General features: G+C 38.0%; 1 protein-coding gene, 1 long non-coding RNA gene and 1 pseudogene across 3 annotated transcripts in view; all 3 read left to right on the top strand.

Moving 5' to 3' along the window:
* Positions 1–10,969, top strand: part of LOC147328148 (zeta-sarcoglycan-like) — a 393,854-nt gene extending 382,885 nt beyond the window's left edge. For both annotated transcript variants that reach the window (XM_086296321.1, XM_086296320.1), the window contains one exon: positions 8,381–10,969. In XM_086296321.1, the coding sequence (XP_086152447.1) occupies positions 8,381–8,587 (207 nt within the window). In that variant the 3' untranslated portion in view covers positions 8,588–10,969. The remainder of the gene's footprint in view (positions 1–8,380) is intronic.
* Positions 5,321–7,799, top strand: LOC147328149 (uncharacterized; annotated as a pseudogene).
* An 8,068-nt stretch (positions 10,970–19,037) lies between the features above and the next one.
* On the top strand, positions 19,038–21,134 carry LOC147328150 (uncharacterized). The gene is made up of 3 exons (XR_015130056.1): positions 19,038–19,137; positions 19,223–19,254; positions 19,603–21,134. It is a non-coding gene; the product is annotated as an uncharacterized LOC147328150 (long non-coding RNA).
* The last annotated feature ends 3,946 nt before the right edge of the window (positions 21,135–25,080 follow it).

Genomic DNA, 25,080 nt, shown 5'->3' on the forward strand with positions numbered 1-25,080 from the left:
GCAAGGTGAGCTAAGGCTAGATGAACATAGAGGTTGAACTGAATCTATTTGTGTGGGCAGAATTCTGTGTGTGTTGTGAAGTAGTACTAGTGTCCTTTCAACCTCTCTTCTTCTACTCTTTTATCCTTTTATCCTCTCAGTCAAAGATTATCAAGTTAACACAGTTTTTAGTATTTTTCAGTTATGATTCAGTTTAAGTCAGTTGATTATATTTTGACACTGGAAACCGAATATACTTATTCAGTTTCTCGCTGAAAAGGTTGATATGAAGATCAGTAAAATTCTCACATCTTTCAACAAACAGACAAAAAACTTTCTATGACTACCTGAACTCACAAGTTTCCATATTTTATCAGTTCATTTTATCAGTTCCCTATTAAACCCGGGGTATTTCTTAGCAGATGCCAGACATAATTGCAAAATGAAAGAGAAGTTCATAGGGAACCAATCAAATTCAGATTAGCCCATGGTTATTATAATAATAATAATAATAAAAAAACGTATCTATTACCATTTTATTTATTATTATATTTTTGATGAAGGCAGCTACATTGCTTTCATTTTCCCAATAGCCACAGCTCATTTCTTCCTATACATGTCATACATTATGTGAATACTTTGGGGCATTCGATACAATAAATAAATGCAAGAATGAATCCATAAAACCCATTGCAAAGAGAGCCCATTCATTCTGAAATTACCACTTGGTTTTGTGGACGTGCCAATAAGGATTCGCTTTTAGCAGATGAAAAAAGTGAAAGATGGCATTGTTTGCATTTAATGGAAAACCTTATGGCGGTAATAAAATAAATTCTTGAAAAAAAAACTTTTTTCTGGCTTTTTTACTCTTATGTGCTTTACTTTTGCAGATGCAATTTTGCACCCTCGTTTTTGTCCTTAACTATTCTTCCTCATGCATCTGGTTTCATCTTAAATACACCTAAAAAGGTGTCCTAAAAAGATGTTTTTTCTCCTTTGAAACAACTCCACTGTATACAGAGAGCTCTTTTTCTCTCTCCTGGTCTCTTTCCAGATGTTCTATCTCTGATATGTCCTCTGATGTTTTGCTCTCTCCACCTCCCTTCTTTTTTAATCCCAGAAAAATCTTGTCCTTTCACCGCCACCACGTCCCCCTTCTCTCTTTCAGCTAACTTGCCTTCAACCCTTTTGTTCCTTTGTTTTGCCAAAGGAAATCATCCATGAAAAATGCTTTGAACCCCCATAATTGCTACTTCCTGCATGTTTCCGTCTTCTCAATGCCTTAGCAATGTGGTTGCTAAACTGCTGCTGGAAAGAGATGGGTGTAGACATATTTCCATTCATACTGTATCCACATAAACAGCCACCCACACAGACTTGTATATTTGGACTGAAATGTGCAAGGAATGCATATGACACACAGAAAACCAAAATTGCTATTTTTAGAGCTTTAGATTAACTTGTAAGATGACAATGTTTATATTTTATTTTAATTTTTTTTGTTTTATTTTGGAGACTACATTTTTTTTAAAGAATTCTGTACATTTAACTTGAAAGATGGAATATGTAGCTTACCAAAAGAAGTAGCATAAAAACCAAATTTGGACCAAAATGATGTTTTATCTTTGAGGACTATTTTAACTAGGTTATTACCGCATAACTGTTATAAACACACTATTACATACAAAGCGGAAAAAACAGCTGTAACTGTTGGCCAAAGACAAAAGGAAGAGGAGAAGAAGAAGGCATGTTTGGTGCCAGCGAGAGAGAAGGAAAGGCAGGACTGCAAAGGTTAGAGGAACAACTTTAAAAATAGGCTAAATGATGATGGTAAAGAGAGAGAGTTTGCTGATAGGATGGAGAGAAGGTAGATAAATTGTGTGCGCAAGAGACTAGACAGATGTGTGAAGCAAGGCAAGAAGCACTGGAGATGGATTCAAACTGTTAGTCTTTACTGTTTCAGTTCGCTTATATGTTATTTAATATTTAAATTAAATTGGTAGTGTTTGTCAAAAGAAAGAATATTGATTCTTCTGTTTATAATTATACCATTTTTTTTAATAACAATGACTATAAAAGTGAAATCTGAACTGGAGTGCTATTTAATCATGACGACGTGTACTTTGTGCAGTCATGGTAGTAACTTCAGTGCACCCCATGAAAATTAATAGTTTAATCATAAAAATAATGTGTAAAACACACACATTTTAATGTAATGAAGGCATGTCAGTAAGTACACGTATAAACAGAAGAAAGAATGAAAAGCACTTATTCATACTTGTTCACAAACAATATTATATTCACAGACACATCCTTTCCCACACTACTTGTTCTCAAGCACACACTGTCTCACGTGTATAGACAGCTAACGTCGAGCCACCTAATACTTACAGACACTTTCATTTAGAATGAATGTCATCACTAATCCGATCTTAAGCTTCATCAAATGACTTTCTCCCCTTTCTATCAATCCATCTGTCTGTCCATCCATAGTCTCACTTCTGTTATCCTTATTCCTTCACATAATCACCGTACATAGATTTCTCTTTCTTGAATTTCCATCTTCTTCACTTCCTTTTTTTATTGATCTCTTCCTCGCTCTACCCTTCCTTGTAAGCCATTGTTACCCACTAATTGCCTTTTTGTCTTTCCAATGTCATATCCTCTTCTCCCCTTGTTTTCTTCCCCATTATTTCCTACTCTTCACCTCTATTTCCTCCAACTTCATCCTCTCTTTTTGCTGCACCATTTTGTTGCACTGATGTTTCTATTGTTTAGAGGAGAACCGATTTCCATTTCCTCTCTTAAACATGCATGCACCCAACTCTTGTCGCCGCCACATTCGAGTGCCGTACCCAAGTTTGTTTTAGATGTAGCTTTCTGTTACTGTGGCAAGTAGGTTGTTAGAATTAGATTTGGGCTCTGTTGCCAACCGTGACTGAGTCCTGCTCCTGTAAGGCTATAACTGAGCCCTGGCAGCTTTTGTTGGAAGCCAAAGGGAAGATGACAGGTGTGCACCAGGGACCTGTTAAAGGAATACCTTGACATTTAGAGATACTGCGGTATTTTCTTTTGTTCTATACATAAGTAAAGAAGTTCACACACCCGTTTTTTCACTGGCTCTTAAAGTGTCTCCTTTTCATTGTTACTATGTCTCATTAAAACCAATAGGCATGACAGGCTAATGAGATAGCTCTACACAGCTCTGTTAAAGAGGTTGCCCATTTTATTTAACACAAAATCATCTATTTCTTTTTGCCCATCTATTTCTACAGAGACAGAACTATGATATTAGTAACTTCTATTTTGTATTAAAGTCATTTTATCTACACTTGTTGGAGGCTAAGCGGTTCGAAGCTGTTGCCATTTTTTGTGTGAGACCAGTTACCATGGTTACGGTTGTGTGCCTTTCTTTAATGTTAGTAGAAGAATTATTATACCCTTTTTCACAAACACAATGCCCATGTCAAACTGCCCTACAGTAACAGAACAGACTGACTCTCCGCTTGTAATTTCCAAATTAAATGTCTGAACGGAACCGATCACTCCCCACTCTACAACTTGGTAGGCTCTTGACTGCAGAGTTACTGAAAATACGAATAAAAAGAAAGAACTTCTTTTAAATAAAATGAAATTATTAAGTGATGCTGAAGCCTATTAAGATACGAGGGAGCGCATTGGGGCTGGGAATAGCATTTACTGTAATCTGACTATTAAAACATTGATCAGGATTCATTTCTCATTTCAGTAAAATATACATTGTTGAGTGATGCAGAATTGATTCGATTATGACTTTATGAGTGTATTGCAGCAAGTGTAGGTAAAGGTAGTACTATAAACCATTTTAGAGATTTTTTTTATTTTTTTTATTTTGTCTCTTGTGTGTAATGTTGATAGAGATCAGGCCATGTTTTAATTTTATGATTAATTAATTAATGTTGAGATTATGAAATTCCAGTTTTTATTTATTTATAGGAATTTGAGTCTCTTAAGTATCAAAGAAATCAATAATTTCAAAAGTTCTGCAGATTTGTCTTCATGTTAATGCATGTACTGCTTTTATTGAAACAGATACTCAAAGGAAACATAAGCAGCACACACAGAGCGCTTGAGTGTGTGTGTGTGTGTGTGTGTGTGTGTGTGTGTGTGTGTGTGTGTGTGTGTGTGTGTGTGTGTGTGTGTGTATACACTATATGTACGGATGTTGTTTATACAGCTCAAGATGTGCCCCGTCAGCTAACGTGAAATCATTAGTTATACTAATTGGTTCCTCACTACCGGCGTATCTTAATCCCTCATTCCTCTCTTCCTCTTTTTCCTACATTCATCTATTTCCCTCCTTCTGTGTCGCCTATCTTCTTCAAACCACTTCTGATATGACATTTTGTCTCTCACTCTTTTATCTGACCCTCCTTTCCATCTCTTCTACCTTACTCTTGCACTCATGGCAATTATATTCACACTTTTTCACTTCCCCTGTCCTCATTTCTAAAATGAAGTAGACAAATAACAGGGATGCAGATGTCTGCTGAGATTACCGTCCAGCCTGTGGGTATGTGTGAGAGAGCGAGAAATAACAAGCAGAGCTTCCTTGAACATTACAGAGTAAATAAATAGGCAAGTGAAGCTGTCAATAGAAGCGAAGATTGTCTAATGATTATTGCTTAAAACTCACCTTGTATCTTATGAAGACAGGAGAAAATAAGGCAGACAGAGCAAAGGAAAAAACAGATAGTTTTTAGAAACAATTGTGTTTTTTTTAGCTGTCCACAAAGTTGTAATTAAGGCTAATACATCAATAGCTGAAAATGAAACTGTGTTCTTTTTTGATTACTGTAATCTCTTGTGATTCTTTAGAACATGATTTTTGTGACTGGGAAGCCACATCACTCTGTGCAGCCTGATAGTGGATTATACAGTATGTTTTCAGTAACTGTGCTTGATTATGGTTCAAAATGTATTTTCAAAAAAATCAAACCAAGGTTATCATGTTAATCTACTGAACTACTTCTGATCTTATAATGTTCCAACATTAGAGTGCAATACATTTTTGATTTTTTGACTGGGTATTTCACTAAGCTTGTCTGGACACATAACCCAGATCCAGTGACACCAACAAGAAGCTGCTAAAAAACAGTGATTAAGTCCATCAAAGGATGCATTAAAATAAATTAAAAGTGGCCTTTATTGTTTTGTTGTTTTGTTTGGTTTTGTTTGGGTTTTTTGTTTTTCTTTTTGTTTTGTTTGGGGGGGTTTTTGGGAGGGGGGGGGGGGGGGCGGTGTTTGCTTGCTTGTGTTACGTTTTGGTGTTGTCGGTGTGTTGTTTTTGGCGTGACTGTTATGTGTTTCCTGTTTTACTTTGAAAGTCTGTGTTATCTTAGTGTTTTCAGTTTACGTTTCCCTGTCTCGTCAGGTCTAATTTGCCCCAGCTGTGTTTCCCTCCTGTGGTCCATTCCCTGATTGCCCCTTCTATGTATTTAAGCCTTGTGTTTCAGTGTGTCATGGTCGCGATCTCCCCCGTGTTGTAAATAGTTTGGTGTTTTGTTGTGAATAAATAGTCTGTAAATAGCTGTAAATGGGTTTTGTCAATACTTTCGTTTTGAGACACCTTCGTTTTGGGATTTTGGTGGAGAGCCTTAGTTTAGTTTTTTTTCTCGTGTGTTTTGCCTTATTTTTATTTTCCTGCGTTGCACCCCGGTTGCCTAGGCCGGGGTGTAACATATGGGGGCTCGTCCGGGATTGCCTTCGCTGGGGGGTCCGGGGACCGCCCCAGCCTTTGTCGTCTGCTGGAGGGTCCGTGGGACCGCTCCAGCCTTCATTCGCCTTCGCTGAAGGGTCCGAGGGACCACTCCAGCCTTCATCCGCCTTCGCTGGATGGTCCGTGGGACCGCTCCAGCCTTCGTCGTCCGCTGGAGGGTCGGTGGGGCCGCTCCAGCCGTCATCAGCTTCGTCTGCCTTCGCTTCAGCCGTCCGTCTCCGCTGGAGGGTCCGAGGGACCGCTCCAGCCTTCATCCGCCTTCGCTGGAGGGTCCGTGGGACCGCTCCAGCCTCCGTCGTCTGCTGGAGGGTCAGTGGGACCGCTCCAGCTTTCATCAGCTTCGTCTGCCTTCGCTGAGGGGAGGGTCCGTGGGACCACCCCAGCCTTTGTCGTCGCTGGAGGGTCCGTGGGACCGCTCCAGCCTTCATCCGCCTTCGCTGGAGGGTCCGAGGGACCGCTCCAGCCTTCGTCGTCTGCTGGAGGGTCAGTGGGACCGCTCCAGCCTTCATCAGCTTCGTCTGCCTTCGCTGAGGGGAGGGTCCGTGGGACCGCCCCAGCCTTTGTCGTCGCTGGAGGGTCCGTGGGACCGCTCCAGCCTTCATCCGCCTTCGCTGGAGGGTCCGTGGGACTGCTCCAGCCTTCGTCGTCTGCTGGAGGGTCAGTGGGACCGCTCCAGCCTTCATCGGCTTCGTCTGTCTGGATCAAACTTTTCACTTGGTGTTAAATGTTTGATTTTTGGGTGGGGGGAACTGTTACGTTTTGGTGTTGTCGGTGTGTTGTTTTTGGCGTGACTGTTATGTGTTTCCTGTTTTACTTTGAAAGTCTGTGTTATCTTAGTGTTTTCAGTTTACGTTTCCCTGTCTCGTCAGGTCTAATTTGCCCCAGCTGTGTTTCCCTCCTGTGGTCCATTCCCTGATTGCCCCTTCTATGTATTTAAGCCTTGTGTTTCAGTGTGTCATGGTCGCGATCTCCCCCGTGTTGTAAATAGTTTGGTGTTTTGTTGTGAATAAATAGTCTGTAAATAGCTGTAAATAGCTGTAAATGGGTTTTGTCAATACTTTCGTTTTGAGACACCTTCGTTTTGGGATTTTGGTGGAGAGCCTTAGTTTAGTTTTTTTTTCTCGTGTGTTTTGCCTTATTTTTATTTTCCTGCGTTGCACCCCGGTTGCCTAGGCCGGGGTGTAACACTTGCTTGTATGTTTGTTTGTTTGTTTTTTTGGGGGGGTGCATTTTTTGTATCAGCTTGCTGAAAACTGTACAAAGGTTCAAACACTGGAAATTATTTGTTTAGCTAACTTGACATCCAGATATAGCAAAGAAGTGTTTAAGTATCAAATATTATTATCCTTATATTTATTTTTGTGTTAATATCAATAAATATTTACTTGATTTTAGAGAATCCAAAATAAACGACAACAAAAAAAAATCACTGAACACAGATTTGAAAATATGTTTTTTTTGAGTGATCTCATGTTCAGATATGAATATTTGTTGGATGCTTTTTTGGTATTCAATAATGTTACTGACCTTGCCAACTAATATAATAATCAAATTATTCTCTTTTAGAAACAAGACACATGGAACTTTGCTGGCCTTTTGACCCTGTTCTTACTTTATTTTTATTTTAACTTGTTTGCATTTTTCTGTGTAATTTTGAGTATGAACTACTTTTGGACTTATTGAGATTTTTTCCCCCCTTTCAATCTGTAGTGGTTCAGTCCAGTAGTGGTGGTACTGGCTTAACCAGTCAGCTAGTACCACCTTGTTAAATGCTAATTGGTCAGCATTTGCAAATGTGTGATTGGTCCACTTTCTTCTGTTTCCTGTTTTTGTGTTTAAACACAAACTGTTTGATATTGTGCAATGAACCTGATGAAGGCCACAAGGCGAAATGCGTTGGTCACCCAATAAAGTTGTTCCCTAATACTTTAAGTTTCTCTGGAGTCTTCACATCATCAGATCTTTGTCTTCTCCATGCACCTTGGAAGTAAATGAACTTGTGCAAGTAAATTTTGTTGGCCTTTCAACCCTTTAAGAAGTCTGTTAAATTTCAAATAAGCATATGTTTTTAAAAGAAACTATAGAATTCAGATTCAACAGTTTGTGATCATTTTTTTAAATTAAATGTGGCGCTTAAATCATCTATCTTAGACAGTCTTATTCTTTTAAGTCTGATTTGTGATAAGTGTGATACAATATCAAATCACCTGGAAAAAAAGAGCTGCTTCCAGTGTGTTTTTTTTCTGTTGCATGCTAGTACTTCACTTCTCTTTTCTCCCACTGATTTCCTTCCATTTCTCATAATCTATCTTGCTCTCTGCCTCATTCACTCCCACCCTACCTCTTTATCAAAAGAGACCTGTTCTACATAGAAATTCCTTTTTGTGTCTTCATAGATCTTTCATGATGACAACCGTAGTCAACAGCAAGAAGTAGTCATTGCCTTCAGCAATGTGACCTCTCTTTCGACGCACCAAGCATTCCTTGGTTCCCTTTTTTTTCTTTTTCCCTTTTTCAAATTCTCTTTGTTTGTGCATTACTTTCAGCACCAAGACCATCTCTAAGAGCTTTGCCCCCTACAGCTGGATTCTTTGTAACTTTTGTTTCCATGTTTTATGCATGTTTTTTCTTTTATGTTTACAGATCTTTCTAGATGCCAACACTATCAGACTGGGCAACATTCCCCTTGGTAGTGCTGTGGATCCCCTGGAGGGAGCGCCTGCAGGTACCACCTACACCAAACAGACTGTGTACGAGCTTTGTGCCTGTGCTAACGGCAAGCTCTACCTGTCCCCTGCTGAGAAAGGCTCTACTTGCCAAACCACCAGTAACTTTTGTCTCTGGAGCTGAAAGCGGGAGGTCGAAATACACACGGGACATATGGACGATTGAGTTTGAAGCTAATATAGCCAACAGACTGAATCACCATGGATTTATGGCTTGATGGGAAGCTTTTGCCAGCTAACAGACTGAATCAGCATGAACTGTAACAAGGCGACAATTTCATGTCTGTTCACCAATCAAATAATATGGATTACAGCTTGGCAGGAAGCTAATGGTTGCTAACAGGCCAAATCAACATAGACTGTAGCTCGGTGTTAAGCTAATGCCAACTAAAGGACTAAATCAACAGAGACTAGAGCTTGAGCAAAGCTAATACCAGCTCACTGGTTGAATTAATGTGTTGGTGGGTAGCCAATGCCAGTCCAGAGCATGGATAACTTTGTGGGACACAAAAGCCAACAAGATCAGCTGATGGGTTTCATGCTTAGACCACTCTTGGACATATGTGAGCAGTCTCATTCTGGGGCTGTTGTTGAGTGTCTTTCCCATTGTTTAATTGCTGCCATGATGATTGCTGAAGGTCGCAAAGACTTTGGGTTTTTTTTTTTATGAACAGCAACCTTTGTGTGTTCAGAAAATAGCCAACATGTCCTGACAAAACATACACTTGTTGCTATAATATGATGAAGGAACACATACTTGGCAGTGACATGGACATGAAAACTTGGTTATCAGTTGGCTAACAGACATCAATGATGACATTTGTTTACCCCAGTGGGTAGCTAACAAGAAAATCAAAATATAGTTTTGTCTCTAGGGAAGCTAAGGCTAGCTAACGGACCAATCTATACCAGAAAGGCCTTCTCCCTCTATTTCCTCTCCAGCCCTTCAACTCAAACATTGACATGTGACTCTTCTGCATTAATCCGCACCTGATAGTAAAAATGTTCTCTATCCCCACTTTTCATATGATAACTAATGCAAATTATTGTGATTTAACCATTGTATTCACCAGCTTCTTTTCCTAGTATTTTTTTTTACATTCTTCATATCTATTTTTACTTTCTTTTAGTTTTTTCTGATGAAATCTTTTACTTCTTCTCTTTTTTCCCAATCAATGTTTTTGTATTCCTTTATCATTTCATATTTTGCAAATGTGCCCCTCTCCATGCGCTAGTTATTTGTTCTGTCTATGCACCTACTAGCACTGTTCAGGTAAGGAAAAGGCCTATCTATTTCTTCCAGCAGTGTAGTTTAAAAATGAAAAAAACGCCACATACAGACTGCTTCGACTTCCTCCTCCACCATTGTCTCCACGTCTTTTGTTTCTCACAAGTTATTCTATGTGGACATATGATGGTTAGCTACAGACAGCAAATGGAACATAAAAAGGGAGGAGAAAATGAGATATCAGTCTTCGATCATACTCAGGTAGGTGCTGTAGCAGACAGACCACTTTCTGGTATAGGGCCAAACTTCCAACGCCAGGCAGAGGCAGCAGTCAGCTGAAAGACAGACCAATTTTAGTCCTCTTATGGGGTATTATACGTCTTCATCCAGGCTGTCTTGTCGGTCATACTGTCTTTACATCTTTTTTGCTTGACCTTTCTGCTTTTCATGCCAGGTTTGTGCTCTTCCTTCTCAGCCACCAAGAGACATTTTCACTCTTTGTGCTCAGTCCATTTTGTCCTTTCTGTATTTTATTGCAGTATGCCTGCCACTCACTATTCATTGTTTATCTTCCCAGTTAAGAAGCATCTCACCTGTTTATCTCATATTTTTATCCCAATCATCAATCAACTAGCATACATTAATGTTGTTTCCACATCCTATCCATTATGCTTTCTCCAGTCTAAGTTGAAAATGTCCCTCTATAGTCATTCAAAATATCTCTAAATCTGAGCAAGAAAATATGGAAATCTTGGGAAATACTATTTTGGGGTGTATTTTTGTTTTTTATATTATTCAGTCAGTCCCAGAAGGGGGATCAGTGTGAATGGCCATGAGCTGGTTAACCTGGTGCCCAAAATCTGTAATGGCTGGCGGAAAAAAAATTTGTGTGGAAGAAATCCCCCTGCAAGAAGTGATGGATGGGTTTGGTTTATATGTGTATGGACTCAACGAGAATAAGGCCCTGCAGCTTACTTTCTTTTTTAAACAAAGCGATACACAGGTGCCTTTGCTACTGTTGGTAAAAGCACATCACAGTCTGAACATTCACACTACCCTCAGTGGACCATCTGCAAGTGTCTCTGAACTATCTATTTTATCAATCTACCTATCTAGTTTGTTTTCCCTTTCTGCCCCTTCCCTCCTGGTTTTGTAGAACTCTCAGTATATCCAGCTGAACAATGAATAATTCAATCATTTAAAGTTTAATTTTCTGATGTGTTCCCCTATGGTTTATTCTTGATAATAAAAAAGCACAAATTATGCCATGTATATAACAATACCAATAAAATACAAAATAAAATAGTATTGTTTTTAAAAAGAATCTCTTGAACTGGTGTTGTAATTAGTATGTAACCATCACTTTTTTATGTTCCTAACAATGTTTTTTTAAGGTATATAGAACATCGAGAAGCACTTGGTCAGACAAGAACACAACTATCTTCTGGGACTTTTTATCTTGGGAAAGCTATACCATATTTAACCCTGCTCTTATCCTTTTCTTTGTCTGCTACCTTTTACCTGAAGAACTTGGTTTCAACAGGAGAAGAATTTGAAAGACCGCTGCCAGCTGTACCGCTCAATTACAGTCTGACAACTCACTTTAACAATACATAAAGCAGAAAGGTTGGTCTTGCACTAGAATGCAAACATGGCCAGAACTGCTACCAAAGATAAGCTGAGAATATAACTGTCTGTTAAGGACACCATCACTTTGCCACGTCATTCCAAAGAAAATAGTTTTATGGGTTGTTTTTTTTGCTATATTATTAATTGAACATGAATAAAACTAAATGACTATCATTGCATCATTTCAGATGGACTTTGACTGGGCAGTTGTGACACCTTGATGCTTTTCGTTGTCAGCTCTTCTGCTGTAAATTTGCTGTTGTGCTTGGGATTCTTGTCCTGTTGCATGGCCCAGTTTCAGCCAAGGTTAACCTTTTTCTCCCATAAAGATCACAACTGACATCGTCCCCTTGTACCCTTGATTTCACATTTTGACCTCTCAGTGTTTATCAATAAAGATGTGGTTTGACGACCATTAGCATACTTTCCAGGATTTTCTAGGGGTAACTACACAGGCAATGACCACCCACACTAACTTTTGATGCACACCTAGTTATTTTGTTATGTAAGCATGCCTGAAATGTGGATGAAACTGCTTGGTTCAGAAAAGAGCTTTGAGGGTTACTCCTAGTAGGCTTTCAAAGGATAAAGGGCATACTTTCAATCAAATTGTGTCAGATTTTACTCCAGAGTTCATGGTTGACTCGGTGACTGCAAGGTATCCAGATCCTGGCTCTAAAATACCCAAATCATCACCCCCTCCTCCACTGTGCTTGACAGGTGGTATGAGGTGTTTGTGCTTGTATCCAATGTTTGTATTTGCTCGGATGTCTACTAATGGGAAGATTGGCAACTCACTTGAAAGTTTTCCATTTGTGAATAATCTTTTTCATTGTAGAATGTACAGTTGTTTGAAAATGGCCTTATAACCTTTTCCAGATCAATGGGAAGGAACAATTACTTCTTTAAGATCACTGCTGATGTCTTTTCCCATTGGGTATTGTGTCAACTCAACTAAATGCTCAAGCAGGGGTGATTTTAGGATCGAACATTTATGGAAGCCAAGCCCCCAATTATAATATCACACATATTCCCCTTGCAATGGACTATGATGCTGGCAAAACATATTCAATCATTTTCACATCTCAGTTTGTACTGTCGTGTAAAAAAAAAAAAAAAAGAAAAAGATTCTGAATGAATCATCACAGTTTTTACTATAATACAGGGTGGATACTTGAGTTATCAAACTTGAGGCAAAGGCATGTTGATCAGGATTTCTTTAAGTAAAGTTAAAGAACTATTTTTAGCAAATACGAGGAGAAACTTGCACGGTTTGTTTCAGAGTCTTTTCACCACGTAAAGGCACTAAGAAGGGCAACAATTAAGGCAGTATTTTTTTTTTGAAGTAACAGGTCATTTTAAATGCAATGTTTCGATCAGCTTGTACTGAGGTATCTCAGAGATTAATTGTGCAGCTAAACTACTGTACACTGACAGAAATGGGGAAAAAACTTTAGACTGGTCCGGCCCACCTAAGATCAAAGTGGCATGTACGTTGGCTTCAAAATGCATTTCACATCCATGGTATAAATGGTATACTGTTAGAGCAGGGGATGGAAATCAGCCAAGATTGCTCCTGAAACTTCTGCTTACATCTTGTTGAATTCAGCTGTGTGACTCCACAAAGAGCAGTAAACCTCAGAGCAGAAGCAGGTCAGCTCATCACACCCTGTACACCAAGAAAACATACTAGAGCTTACAATAGAAATGAATGTGAGTTGTGATCGTTTTCACCTTGCTCAGCTACTAAAACAGATCTTAGGATTCTGCCACCTGCCAAATGTCACTTTAACCCCTGAGTATACACATTTTTCTATAGAGGTAAACTCACCCTCTAAACATTTATTTTCGTGTCTTTCAAAAATCATGAAAAAAATTGTTTACAGACACATGTAACCACATAGATGCTTTGGGGCAGAGCAACCCTGACCAGCACATTCAATTGTCATTTATCAGTGAGGCCGGTGGGTCACATGACCCTTAGGCTTCCTGACAGTAATGGAAGGATGTTATATGCTCTAACCTATTTTAAAAATGTACAGGTAGAACCATTTAAAATTGTGTTGTGGTCCTATAAAGACAAGTGATTCAGAACCTTATTATACCTAAACCTTATTTGTATAGAACCTTATAGTGATGCAAGATACAATGACAACTTGTGGGAGTGAAGTCTATTATCTTGCATTATAGTTTGTTTTGAAGGGCACTTATGAAAGAGGCCAAATTTACTCAAATTGGCTCTAATTAGTGTGAGGTTACAAGCTTAAAAATGACAATGTTTTGAGTGTAATTTATTTGTCATGGTGCCTGGTGAGCCAGGGTTTTTAGTTTTGCAAATGTTTAGAATATAATGTAATATAGTGAAACAATGTGACAATTCAGATCAATAGCAGGCAGCTGAAGGAGAATCGTGTAAACAAGCTGAAATCAGACCCCATTTCCAGCAATCTGGTTATTGTGGTGGGAGTGAACTTTTCATAAGTTCTGGGGCGATCTGCTGCATCTCCCCTGCTTCATTGCTGCTCCCTGTAGTTGGCGTGCTCTGTCAGAAGTTGACTAATTACTGACACAATACCGCTTGACAGTATAAAATAACACGGCCAACTGATTCAGCATTGTGCCCTCATTCAATCCACTCGACGGTGAGTCAAGTTACTTTGTTTGTTTTCTTATAATTAATAATGCAGTCAGTGAGCTAATGCTAGGCTAGTGAAGCTTAAATTTCATTACTGGTTTTGATTTCTGTTTGAAGCTGTAGGTTTTTATTAAAGATGATATTCTCATATTATAACAATATGAAACATTTTTGTTGCCTAAGCAACAAAACATAAAAAGTTAAATTAACAATTAAAGAATCCTTTTTCTTATTAAAAGTGCTCTCCTTCTATATTTTGTTTTTTGTTAATCATTTTTTGTTATTTGGATGTCACCTCTTTCCAGGACCGTGTTCAGTGGAATGTCTTGTATAATTCTGTCAAGATTTGCACAATATAGTAATTTTTATTATTTGTTAATGTGGTTTCGAAGTTGTTTATGCCACCTATTCCTAATTCCCTAAAGTGGTGGCAGAAAATTCCGATTCTCAACAAAAAAAGGAGAATGGGCCAAATGTGGTGTTTATGTGGGGTCCACAAACTGCAAAATCCAGGCAGATTTTCCATTTGGCAAGTAAATCTTGGAAGGCCACACTGGAAGGTGCATCCATCAAAATATGCATGTAATAAAAAACAATGCAGAGAGTCTCTACTGTGTCTTGATGTCACATTTTTTTTGCACTCCTTCTGTCCTCTGCGCTCTGTGTTAGAGTTTGAGACATAACAGGCTCATTATTCTTTTTCCCAACACTCATTACTTTTTAGCCTTTTGTTTTTTTCCCTTCTTTGTCAGCTTGTGTTTACCTGCCTATGTTCCCTGGCTGTATCGCCTAACTTCTGTGTTTTCTCTACCCTGTTTTTGTTCCCCTTTTTGCTTGATTTATACTTGGACTTACCTACTTTTTCTGGATCTCCAGCTAATCTTTGTTTGGCTACCTTTATTTTCACCACAGTGTAAGTTTTATTTAAAAAAGTTTTATTCATTTGCCTGCCCACTTCTTTGTCTAAATTTGAACTGAATGCTGCATTACAAAACAGACAGTAGATGACTCGCCATGTACTCAAGTGACAGCATTTACTGAGGTGCTCCAACAAATCTCTACTTATTGATGACCCAAGTTGTACATATGCACAAAGAAGAGGTCTAGTACTGCCGGTGTGTGATAAATGTGTGTGCTTGAATGACAAGCACTGCCAACAGAGGTGCAAGATAATACTCTCATTTCCTCCTTGTACATTAAGACACATTACTTATAATAGGAGAATGGTTAACCACTATGGTCACTACATATGAGAAAAGAAAAGAGTACAGTGGACATGAAATGGGAAGAAGAAGAATGACACTGGTTAGATAAAGGTCCTATGTTTCCATGAATATAGAACATATTTTTGGTCATTCTTTAAACCACAGGTATGTGAAGTGAAGGTTACCTTCAATCATGGCGGCATTAATCAGCTTTTGTTATCCTTTCCAAATATAGCAAATCACCATAGCATTCTGATGTGCTTAAATCCCAGTCCCAGCTGTAAAAGATAAACTTAAAGAAAAAAAGATTTTATGGCTCCCAGGACACACCACAAAGAGCTATTTATGTTTCTTTGTAGTCTAAAAACACAAATTGCGCTTCCAAAACACCAATACACAGTGTTCTTTGTAATGACAGGCATCAACAACTCTGTTACAATTCTGCCTATTTTCATGTGTGATTAAGCTGGTTTTTTGATGTTAGAGAGCATGCAAAAATACTACAATTATGTGACTAATAGGAAAAAAGAAATTATCTGCTCATGAATGCAGGAGCTGATGACGTTTCAAAACAATTCGATTTACATGACTGGCACAGTGATTTTGTACTTAGTTTGACTATTCAGTGACACTTATGGAAATTTTTTGTTGTTATAAAAAACAAAATGACATGTTTTCAGAAACCTGCCTCCTTTCAATGAGAAAGGGAAATAACTGTGCACTCTTGATTAGGAATGATGATACACATATATTACAATGTTGAAATTTCCTGATGACCTATACAATGCATGGTATCCAGAGGATGTGTTTGTATCATGTTCAAATGAGTCCACCAAGATTTTTTAAAGATGTTTAGTTTATGAGAATAAATATTTGTCCATGTTCAATAGATTGGAGGTGATAGTCATCTAAAAGATAAGAAAATGCAGAATTCATCTTTGTAAAGAATTATGATGTAGATGATACAAGATTCAAGATTCTTTATTTGCCACATGTATAGTTAACACGCAGTGAAATGTGTCCTGAAACACTCATCGACTGTGCAAAAAGAGAAAACTGTATACAGTAAGTGAATTATATACAAAAGAGGACATTATGTGTAGTAGGTAAGTGAATTATATACATTAAGTAAATTAAATTAAATAATCTGGAAATTTTAAATTGGGATTCTGAAAATGTACTTTGTGTGAGTGGAATGTTCAAGATTCAAGAAGTTTACTGTCACGTACACTGCAAAACACAAATGGTTACGTGTCTTGCAGACGTTCAGCTGGAGGTCGTTGTCCTGGCACCACAATACCAGGTTCTTCACCTCATCCATGTAGGCTGCCTCATCATTGTTGGAGATGGTGCCCAACACCACTGTGTCGTCACAATTCACAATGGTATTGGAGCCATGGGTGGCCACACAGTCAGAAGTATAGAGGGAGTAGAGCAGTGGTGAGAGTACACACCCCTGTGGCGCTCCCATGTTGATGGTGATGCTGTCGGAGACACACCTACCAACCCTCACCACCTGAGTTCCGTCAGTGAGGAAGTCCAACACCCATGCACATAGACGGCCGTTGAGTCCTGGATGGGCACTATTGTGTTAAACGCTGAGCTGTAATCAACAAACAGCAATCTCACATAGTTACCCTGTTTCTTGTCCACGTGGCTGAGAGTGGTGTGCAGGCCATAGGCGATGGTGTCCTCTGTGGATCTGCTGGGTCGGTAGGCGAACTGGAGCGGACCTGTGGTGATTGGGATGGAGGAGGAGATGATGTTCTTCAACAGCCTTTTGAACATCCTGTCTTCCTTCTCTCACCCCAACCGGTCGCAGCAGATGGCCCCGCCCCTCCCTGAGCCAGGTTCTGCCAGAGGTTTCTTCCTGTTAAAAGGGAGTTTTTCCTTCCCACTGTCGCCAAAGTGCTTGCTCATAGGGGGTCATATGATTGTTGGGTTTTTCTCTGTATCTATGAAGCGCCTTGAGGCGACTTTTGTTGTGATTTGGCGCTATATAAATAAAATTGAATTGAATTGAATTGAATTGAAATGAATTGAAATGAATTGAATTGAATTGAATTGAACATCTTCATTACCACCAAAGTCAATGCAAGTGGCCAGTAGTCATTCAGGCATGAGGGCAGGATTTTTTATTTATTTATTTATTTTAGTTGTGAGTTTCTGAAACACAGTTTGTAGCTTCATTTAACGATCGCAAATAAATAATCATAGCGTATCATAGCCATACCCTGAAAAAAAATATTTTTTTACCTTTTTAAACCTTATTCTTACAGTATGTGACCTCAATGCTCATGTTCAATTTATTAGTTCTGACAGTGATTCAAAGTGATCCTGAGACATTCACATGCATACATTAAGTGGTATGAGTGTTAAACAAGTTAAAAGAAAAGTGTTTCAAGTTTATAGCACTCTTAATCGACCGTGTGGGTAAAGCTGTGAAGTGTTCCGCATTGTTTGATTAAATACTGATTGCTGTTATCACTGAATGTGTATTCTCAATTGCTGTTGTCAGTCTTTTTAGTTTTTCATAGTGAAGTTCTAAAGTCAACAACAGTAAATACAAAACATTGTTCAACTTTAAAACATACTGGGAGAAAACTGCGAATGGACTGTGTGTCTGTGTGTGTTTGCAAAAGGGAGGAGCGTCTAGCTCATAAAAGAGTAACAGGAAGGGGAAGTGGAAATTATCGACAGTGGAGCTATTTGTCAATACTGCCACACACTTTATGTCATTGATCATTTTTATGATTTCATCGTAAACATGGTAAAAATCAGTGGATGTGCTTTTATTCTTTCTGGTAAGTTGTTGTTTTTTTTGGGGGGGGGGGGGGGGGGTTTGCTTCTTTTTTTTTTTAGTATTTGCACCTAGACAATAAGCAGGTGCATAAACGTGGTAGCTGTCAAGTAATGTTTGCAAATATTAAAATACAATTCATATCACTATTGATAGAAATGTTAATATTTGAAGGTATGCATTCACTGAAAACGTTTTCTTTTTATTTCTGCTTATAGCTCTCAATATTGTGGAGATAATGACACTCAATGTACAAGGTGAAATTGGGGGAAAGGTGTCATTCACATGTTCAAACTGGAACATTTGGTTCAGTGTGACCACTAATAATAAGTACCTTTGTGAAAGTCCATGCTCAGATAAAAAACACATAATCATCACTGCTGCACCTGGAAAGACTAAACATCAAAACAGAGTAATCCTAAAAAACAAAGGGAATGATTTGTTAGTGACTTTTAATAATCTTAAATTGGTAGACTCAAAAAAATATTACTGTGGAGTTGAGAGACTTGCCTCTGATCCACTTATAGAGGTCAATCTAAAAGTTGTACATGGTGAGTTTCTTTTCTTTCCTTTCTTTCAAGAATTAAACAAAACAAATCCTTTGTTCAAATCAGAAGGAACTTACAATCTTAATTTATTTATAAATGTATGCTGCATTTGTGGTTCCAGGTCCCAAAAAACCTGCTAAGACAGTCACTGCTGGGTCAACTGTGTCCTTTGCTGTTTTAAACAGAACGACTATGCCTTCAAGCCATTTGGATATTATTACTAATTTGTCTGTCCTATCCTATATAACACCAACTACACCACCCATTCAAAAAGATGGTAAGAACACACATGAACTAAATCAGTGGTTCACATGCTTTCTTCATGTTGTATTCTGTGCATGCACGTTATCATGTTCAGTCAGAGTTTGATGTTTGCATTTTCTTCAGTTTTCAGTAGTTTCAGATGTGAGTTCAAATAAATTTCTCTGATGAACTGTTTCAATGATAGCACGATAAAGAATATACTGAATATTATGAAATGTGATAAAGATTTTGTTCTGAATAACTTTATTTTTTTCTTTGTTGGCCAGGAATTTTGCCATATTTAATTTTAGGTATCATTGCCATAACAGTGATGATAGTATTGATGGTCATGTTGAAGTTTATGCAAACTTTTAAAAAAAAAATGGGTAAGGTCACACACACCACCACAGACATTGTGCATGGAAAATGTGGTACAGCGTCCATGACACATTTCCTGTTGTACATTTGTAGAAATTGTGTCTCCACAGGAAGATGCACATGTGGTAAGTTAGTTTGCTTTTTCTTTTCTTTAGATGTCTGTGGGTGGGGGTGGTGGGTGGGGGGTGGCAGGCTGGTGTGTGCGTTTGCATGCATATTATTCAGTTAACAGTTTTGTTATTTCACCAGTAACGTCTGTTGAGGTAATATATTGATTACTGAACTCTCTAAAGCTTAATTCATAAATTAAAATATTGATAGCTAAAACCTTATAATGCCATCTTCAGTAACAAGATAACATCAGCTGTGTTTAATAAGGATGGCAGTGACTTTTATGTCAATGCTTTCAGCATGGTAATAGCATTTTTATGTTTTACTACTTTTTTTCTCTTTTCTATCTTTAAAACTTTAAGGATTTTACATATGATGAAACTGGACCTGAAGACCAGCAGACTGCGAGGCCAATGGTCTTGAGTGCAAGTCTCACTAGAATGAATGCTGATGTTGACTCTGAAAGTCTCTATGCAAATTATCTCCAAGACAGTCAATAAGCAGTGATAAACGATTCATTGTACTCTTTTGCTCAACTACTCAAACATAAAACTGAACACAATGAACAAAAAAGTAATTCTATATATTCCCTTGTTTACCTACCACAGGCAACCTGAACCTGACAACTGTGACAGGAAATAATTAGAAGGGAATGCTGTTAAAATTTCATTTTTCTTTTCTTTATCATATAGCAGTGTATTGTGTAACGCATGTATGAATGCAAATAATTCCAAAAATTAAGTCCAAGTCTATTCCAAATGATCAAAATAAGGATTGGAAGAAGGATTACTATCAAAATAATCCTACAAGCAGATAGATGTTCTGTACACAGAGCATCAAACATGTGCTTTATCCTGTGTTACTGATAAGCATTTTCATATTTTCCATCATTATACTGTAAATGAACGTCAATTTCAGAAACACAAGCAGAACAAGAAAAAGAGAACATGATAAGGAAGGTGAGCAAGAAGTTTTAATTCATATTCAGGTCTCAAAGATGAATAAAATAAATATTTACCAGCACAAACAAATATCCTGCACTGTGCATTAAACATCACATAGTTTCTTAGTGAGTAGACTGAACAGCACAAAATCTAAGCACAAAACAGCACAGTGCTATGAGCACAAAATCATCAAAAACCTTTTAACTTATAAGAATTAAAGTAATCATTCACTTGTTCTGGAAAATTTGATATTTTTTAAGGTAAAAAAAAAAATACATCATACCGAAATATTCAACTCAGTTCAACTCAACTCGGTTTTATAGTGCCAACACATAAGAGTCAACTTGATATTAAAGACTCTTTAGTATTACAGAGAATCAGATGATAAGCAAATACACTGGCACAGTAGGAAGAACGAACTCCCTTTGAACAGGAAGAGACCTTTAGCACGGTCAGGGAGATTTGGCTGTGAATAAAAGCAGGACTCAAACTCATTTTATATCGAGGACAACATGCAGACCACTTTGATGCTAAGTGGGCAGCACCGGCGAAACTCCCCTTTCTGTCAGTGTAAAGATGTTTCATTACACATTAAATGCCTCAATATAAGAAAAAGAATTTCAGTTCCAAAAGGATGTCTCAGTCTTCCAACATGATAAAGAAATACTGCTTGGTAAATGAAAGAAATGTGTCAGCATGACTGTTTGGGCTTAAACTGTAAGAATTAAATATGTATATCTGTTAGCTCAAAACTGAACCCACTGAAAATGTCCTTATTGTGGACTCATTGCAAAAAAGAAAAGAAAAGAAAAAAGAAATCATTATAATCAGTAGGATGTTTTCTGTTATTTAGTTACTGTTGTGTAGTATGGGCCCAGGCCTTCAGTTTGACACCTCTGAATGAAAGTGATAGGTTTTTTTGTATTTATTAAAGAGACATTATACAGTAGACTTATGTTACCAAGCATAAACATTAGAATTGTTTTTAACAGTGTAACTTTGACAGCTGCGTCTTCCTAATAAATCTGAAATCTGAGTGTTGTACTGGATTCTGATGTATAATTGTCTCCACTGGTTCTATATTTTTTGTGAAACTGACTTCATGAATTGAAATTCCTATTGAAATTCTTGCCAAACAATGGCCATATTATTTTTATCTGTCCAAAAGCACAAGGTAGACCAAGCCAGATGTTTCAGATTTGCATGAAGACAGCATCTCTCAAGCTCAGCTCTGGTATGTGACCTTTTTTTTTTTCCTTGGCCTGTTGCGGTGGTTTTCACTCCTAACTGGTCACGGCAGATGGTTGGCCCTCCTTGACACTGGATCTGCTAGTGGTTTCTACCTGTTAAAGGGAGTTTTTTCCTTCCTACTGCCAAAATGCTTGCCCATATGTGTACGTCTGATAGTTGGGATTTCTCTGTATTAATGTAGGGTCTTTACCTTACAATATTAAGTGCTTTGAGACAACTGTTTTTGTGATGTGGTGCTATATGAATAAAACTGAATTGAATTGGGAGTAGCTCTTGCAGAAGATCCCTTGATTTAAAAAAAAAAAATTTATCACCTGTTAAAGTTTACTTTTCTTGCGCTTTGTGATTTCTGTGAAGGTTAATTGGTCATTTTTGTTCTGCAAGTGTTGTAAAGTCAAATTTTACAAATCCACGAGTTTTCTACACATTACACTGCAATCCAGGAGGAACTATGGAGGAAATTATGGGTTTTCAGCAATGGTGCTGATCCACCTGCAAACATGAAGACTGTAAGGTGTTATATGGGCAATATTGTGGGTGAGCTTGGTGAGCTGATTAAGACCAATGGGAGCACAGTGAAAGGATTAAGTTCATGGAGCATTGCAGTGAGACGTGACAATACTCACACTTCCTGGACCACAATGTGACCATAACTGGCTTCAAAACTTTTCAGGAGACAGCAACCTTAATCTGAGCTGTAGGAAGAAATGTGGATTACACTAGTTGGGGAAGTTGTGTAAACCTGGATATGTAACTGTGAAGTGACATTTTTGTGGCTTCAGGACTGAACTGCTGTTGAAATGCACTCCTATTACTCACAGAGAGAAATCATCCTTTCTGTTTCAATCTGAATGTGATTTCAATCAACACTATGTGCATTCCTCCATTAACTGACGCAACAGTCGCTCTAATGTGGCTGTGGTGAATGGCTGTAGATATTTAATGGATCCAGACTGCCCTGTGCACCACTTACTGAAAATGCAGCTGAACATTTTCTCTGGCATCACAACACACGCAAAAATATTTACCATCTTTTACAATAATACCTGCATTCATTTTATATTTAAGCTTACGCCTATTTAAGCTTTAGATTTTTTTTTTATTGAATATTAAAGATGACATTAAATCTCTCTTTTGACATTTTCCTTTTTGATGAATGATTTGGTAACAAACCAAAATGCTCAGAGTAATACACAGCCAGGTGTTTTGGCTGTTTTATGAATTTCTGTTGTATTTCTTCTGCCAGTATGTTTTGTTTTGTTTTTTTACTCTTGCTAGATTCATTCACACACAGAGGCAGCTGAAGTCACCTTGGCAGCGGGTATGCCCTCCAGTAGCTGATCTTGTCAGACTCAGAGTGAGAGCAGCTTGATGTCGTTGTTATTGTTGTTGTGTACATCACCCACCAGGGAAAGAGTATGTTGGCCTGGGATGTTCACTCTGTTATCAGTGACAGTCAATGACACTGCTACTAAGTGAAAAGGATTAGCCATCTGTTTCTCTCTCTGTCTTTCTTTCACTCTCAGTCACTTCCAACCATACACTATACTGGTTTTGTTTGAAGAAGGGTGCAAGAAAATTTAAGGTAGATTCATTAAGTAGGTGAGATGAAAACTGCCTGAGGGTACACACTGCTCAGTAAAATCAACAGAACGCTCAATCATCACAGTGAAACACCAAGTCAGTTAAACTTCATGGATATCAATTAGTCCAGCTTGAAAGTGTAAACCATTATGAATCCGTTTCACCTGCATGGAAATGAAAGTGGCAACAGGTCACTGGAAAAGCAGCGGCAACACAACTCCTAAAAAATAATTACAAGTGATTGCCACAAACCATTAGCATCTCCTTTTCTCTCCTGACCTTTTTGTTCTATAATTTTGCTATTTGCTAATGTTCCTCTCGCTTCTGTTGCATGAGACATTACCTGCAGCCACTCAGGTTTACCCAGGGAGTCCAAATGCTTCAAGATACCATTGCCACGTCTGCCAGTTGCAAGGTTTAGTGTGTCTCCCAGTGCAGTCTCAAGAGTGCGGAGTAGATACCAGAAGATGTGTTGTTACATTTAATTGCAATTTACAACAAAAAGCAAATTGATATTTTTGATTTTAAAAACATGACTGGTTATTAAACTATGAAGGATAGCTTTGGGTATAATGGTTATTAAAATATATTTATTCATTTTTAAAATATTAATTCATATTCTTTGCCAAATTAATAGTGTGGACTGTTTTAGGCAGTATTACACATAAGTTTCTTTTTTTCTCTCCAGTTGGTATGGACCCCCAGTCTTGCTAAATTATCCTGTTTCTGACTCATCTGCAGAAATATTTTGAAGGACTTCAGCCAAATTTTACTAGTCCTTTATTTATCAAGGTAAAAAAATCTCATTGAGATTAAAAATCTAATTTCCAAGAGAGACCTGGCATCATGGCCACAAACGTCAAAAATACATGTACCACATAAGTACATTTAAAACAAACAAAATTTAAAACAAATACAATATCCCGTTCAAACATGTGAAAAATATACAATAGCAAATCAATTAAGAGTGACATTAAAAACAATCGCACTGAGTAAAAGAGTTATCCGGTTCCTTTAAAATGGACTTAAACTCCCCCAAGGTAACTAATTCTGATAATCTTCAGTTCCTTCTGCAGATTATTTCAAGAAACACAGACAGAATATTTAAAAGCCTTTTTTCCTCATTCTGTTATTTATTTACAACGACACATTCTGGTTGAAATATACATTATATACATTTGTGAGCATGGTGGTCATTTAACATGAACCATGAGATCAAGTAGCTAATAAACACCTTTACGATCTGTGTTCTAAAATTAGATTAACCCAATAACAAGCATACCTAAAATCCTTTAAGCTCATAATTACAGACTTGAACTTCTGATGTTGCATGTACAAAATGATTTGTTCCAATTAAGTTAATTTACTTCCCTGGACTCTGAAGCTGAGGGGTTGGGGGTGGGGGTGGGGTGGGGGGGTTGGGCTCATGACAACGCTCCCCAAATCTTTTTATGAACTTCAAACCCTCTTACAAGCAGCTATCAAAGCCTAAATATGGCTTCCTGCCTCCAATCCAGCTGAGGCCATGCATATACTCTCTGATCAGGATCCTGCACTTTAAACTCAATTTAATTTCACTGAAATAGAATAAAGATTATAAAGAGATTGCTACTCAGTGTGCAGTATGTCATCTGTCTAGAGCAGTAACAAGGGCTAATTTTATCTCACTGCAGTGAGATAAAATTAGCTACTTGATCTCATGGTTCATGTGAAATGAACAGCATGCTCCCAAATGTATATAATGTATAATGTAAATAACTTTAAAGATTCAGTCACACAATAGTAAACATAGAACTGCAACCTCCTTGCAACCAGGAAAGATCATTGCAATCTGTCTAAAACTGAGAGTGAGTAGTTGCAGTGATCCACTGGTTGCCCAGAGGTTTAGACTTTGGGTTGCAAGGCAATTGCACAGGTCACCTGGTGGAAGGCAATTCAGATTGCAGTCATTCAGAGTCCGTCTGTACCAGTGAGTGCAATTCATCTGCTCTTCCATTTATTTCCCCAAGTGAGCATGGAATATAATCAATCACACAAATGCAAACTCTGCTTGATTTAGCA

Source organism: Aulonocara sp. 'chitande type north' Nkhata Bay, linkage group LG6, assembly GCF_057382095.1.
Source record: "Aulonocara sp. 'chitande type north' Nkhata Bay isolate Kocher_YH1m ecotype deep benthic linkage group LG6, A_spYH_male_GT1.1, whole genome shotgun sequence".
NCBI lineage: Eukaryota > Metazoa > Chordata > Actinopteri > Cichliformes > Cichlidae > Aulonocara > Aulonocara sp. 'chitande type north' Nkhata Bay.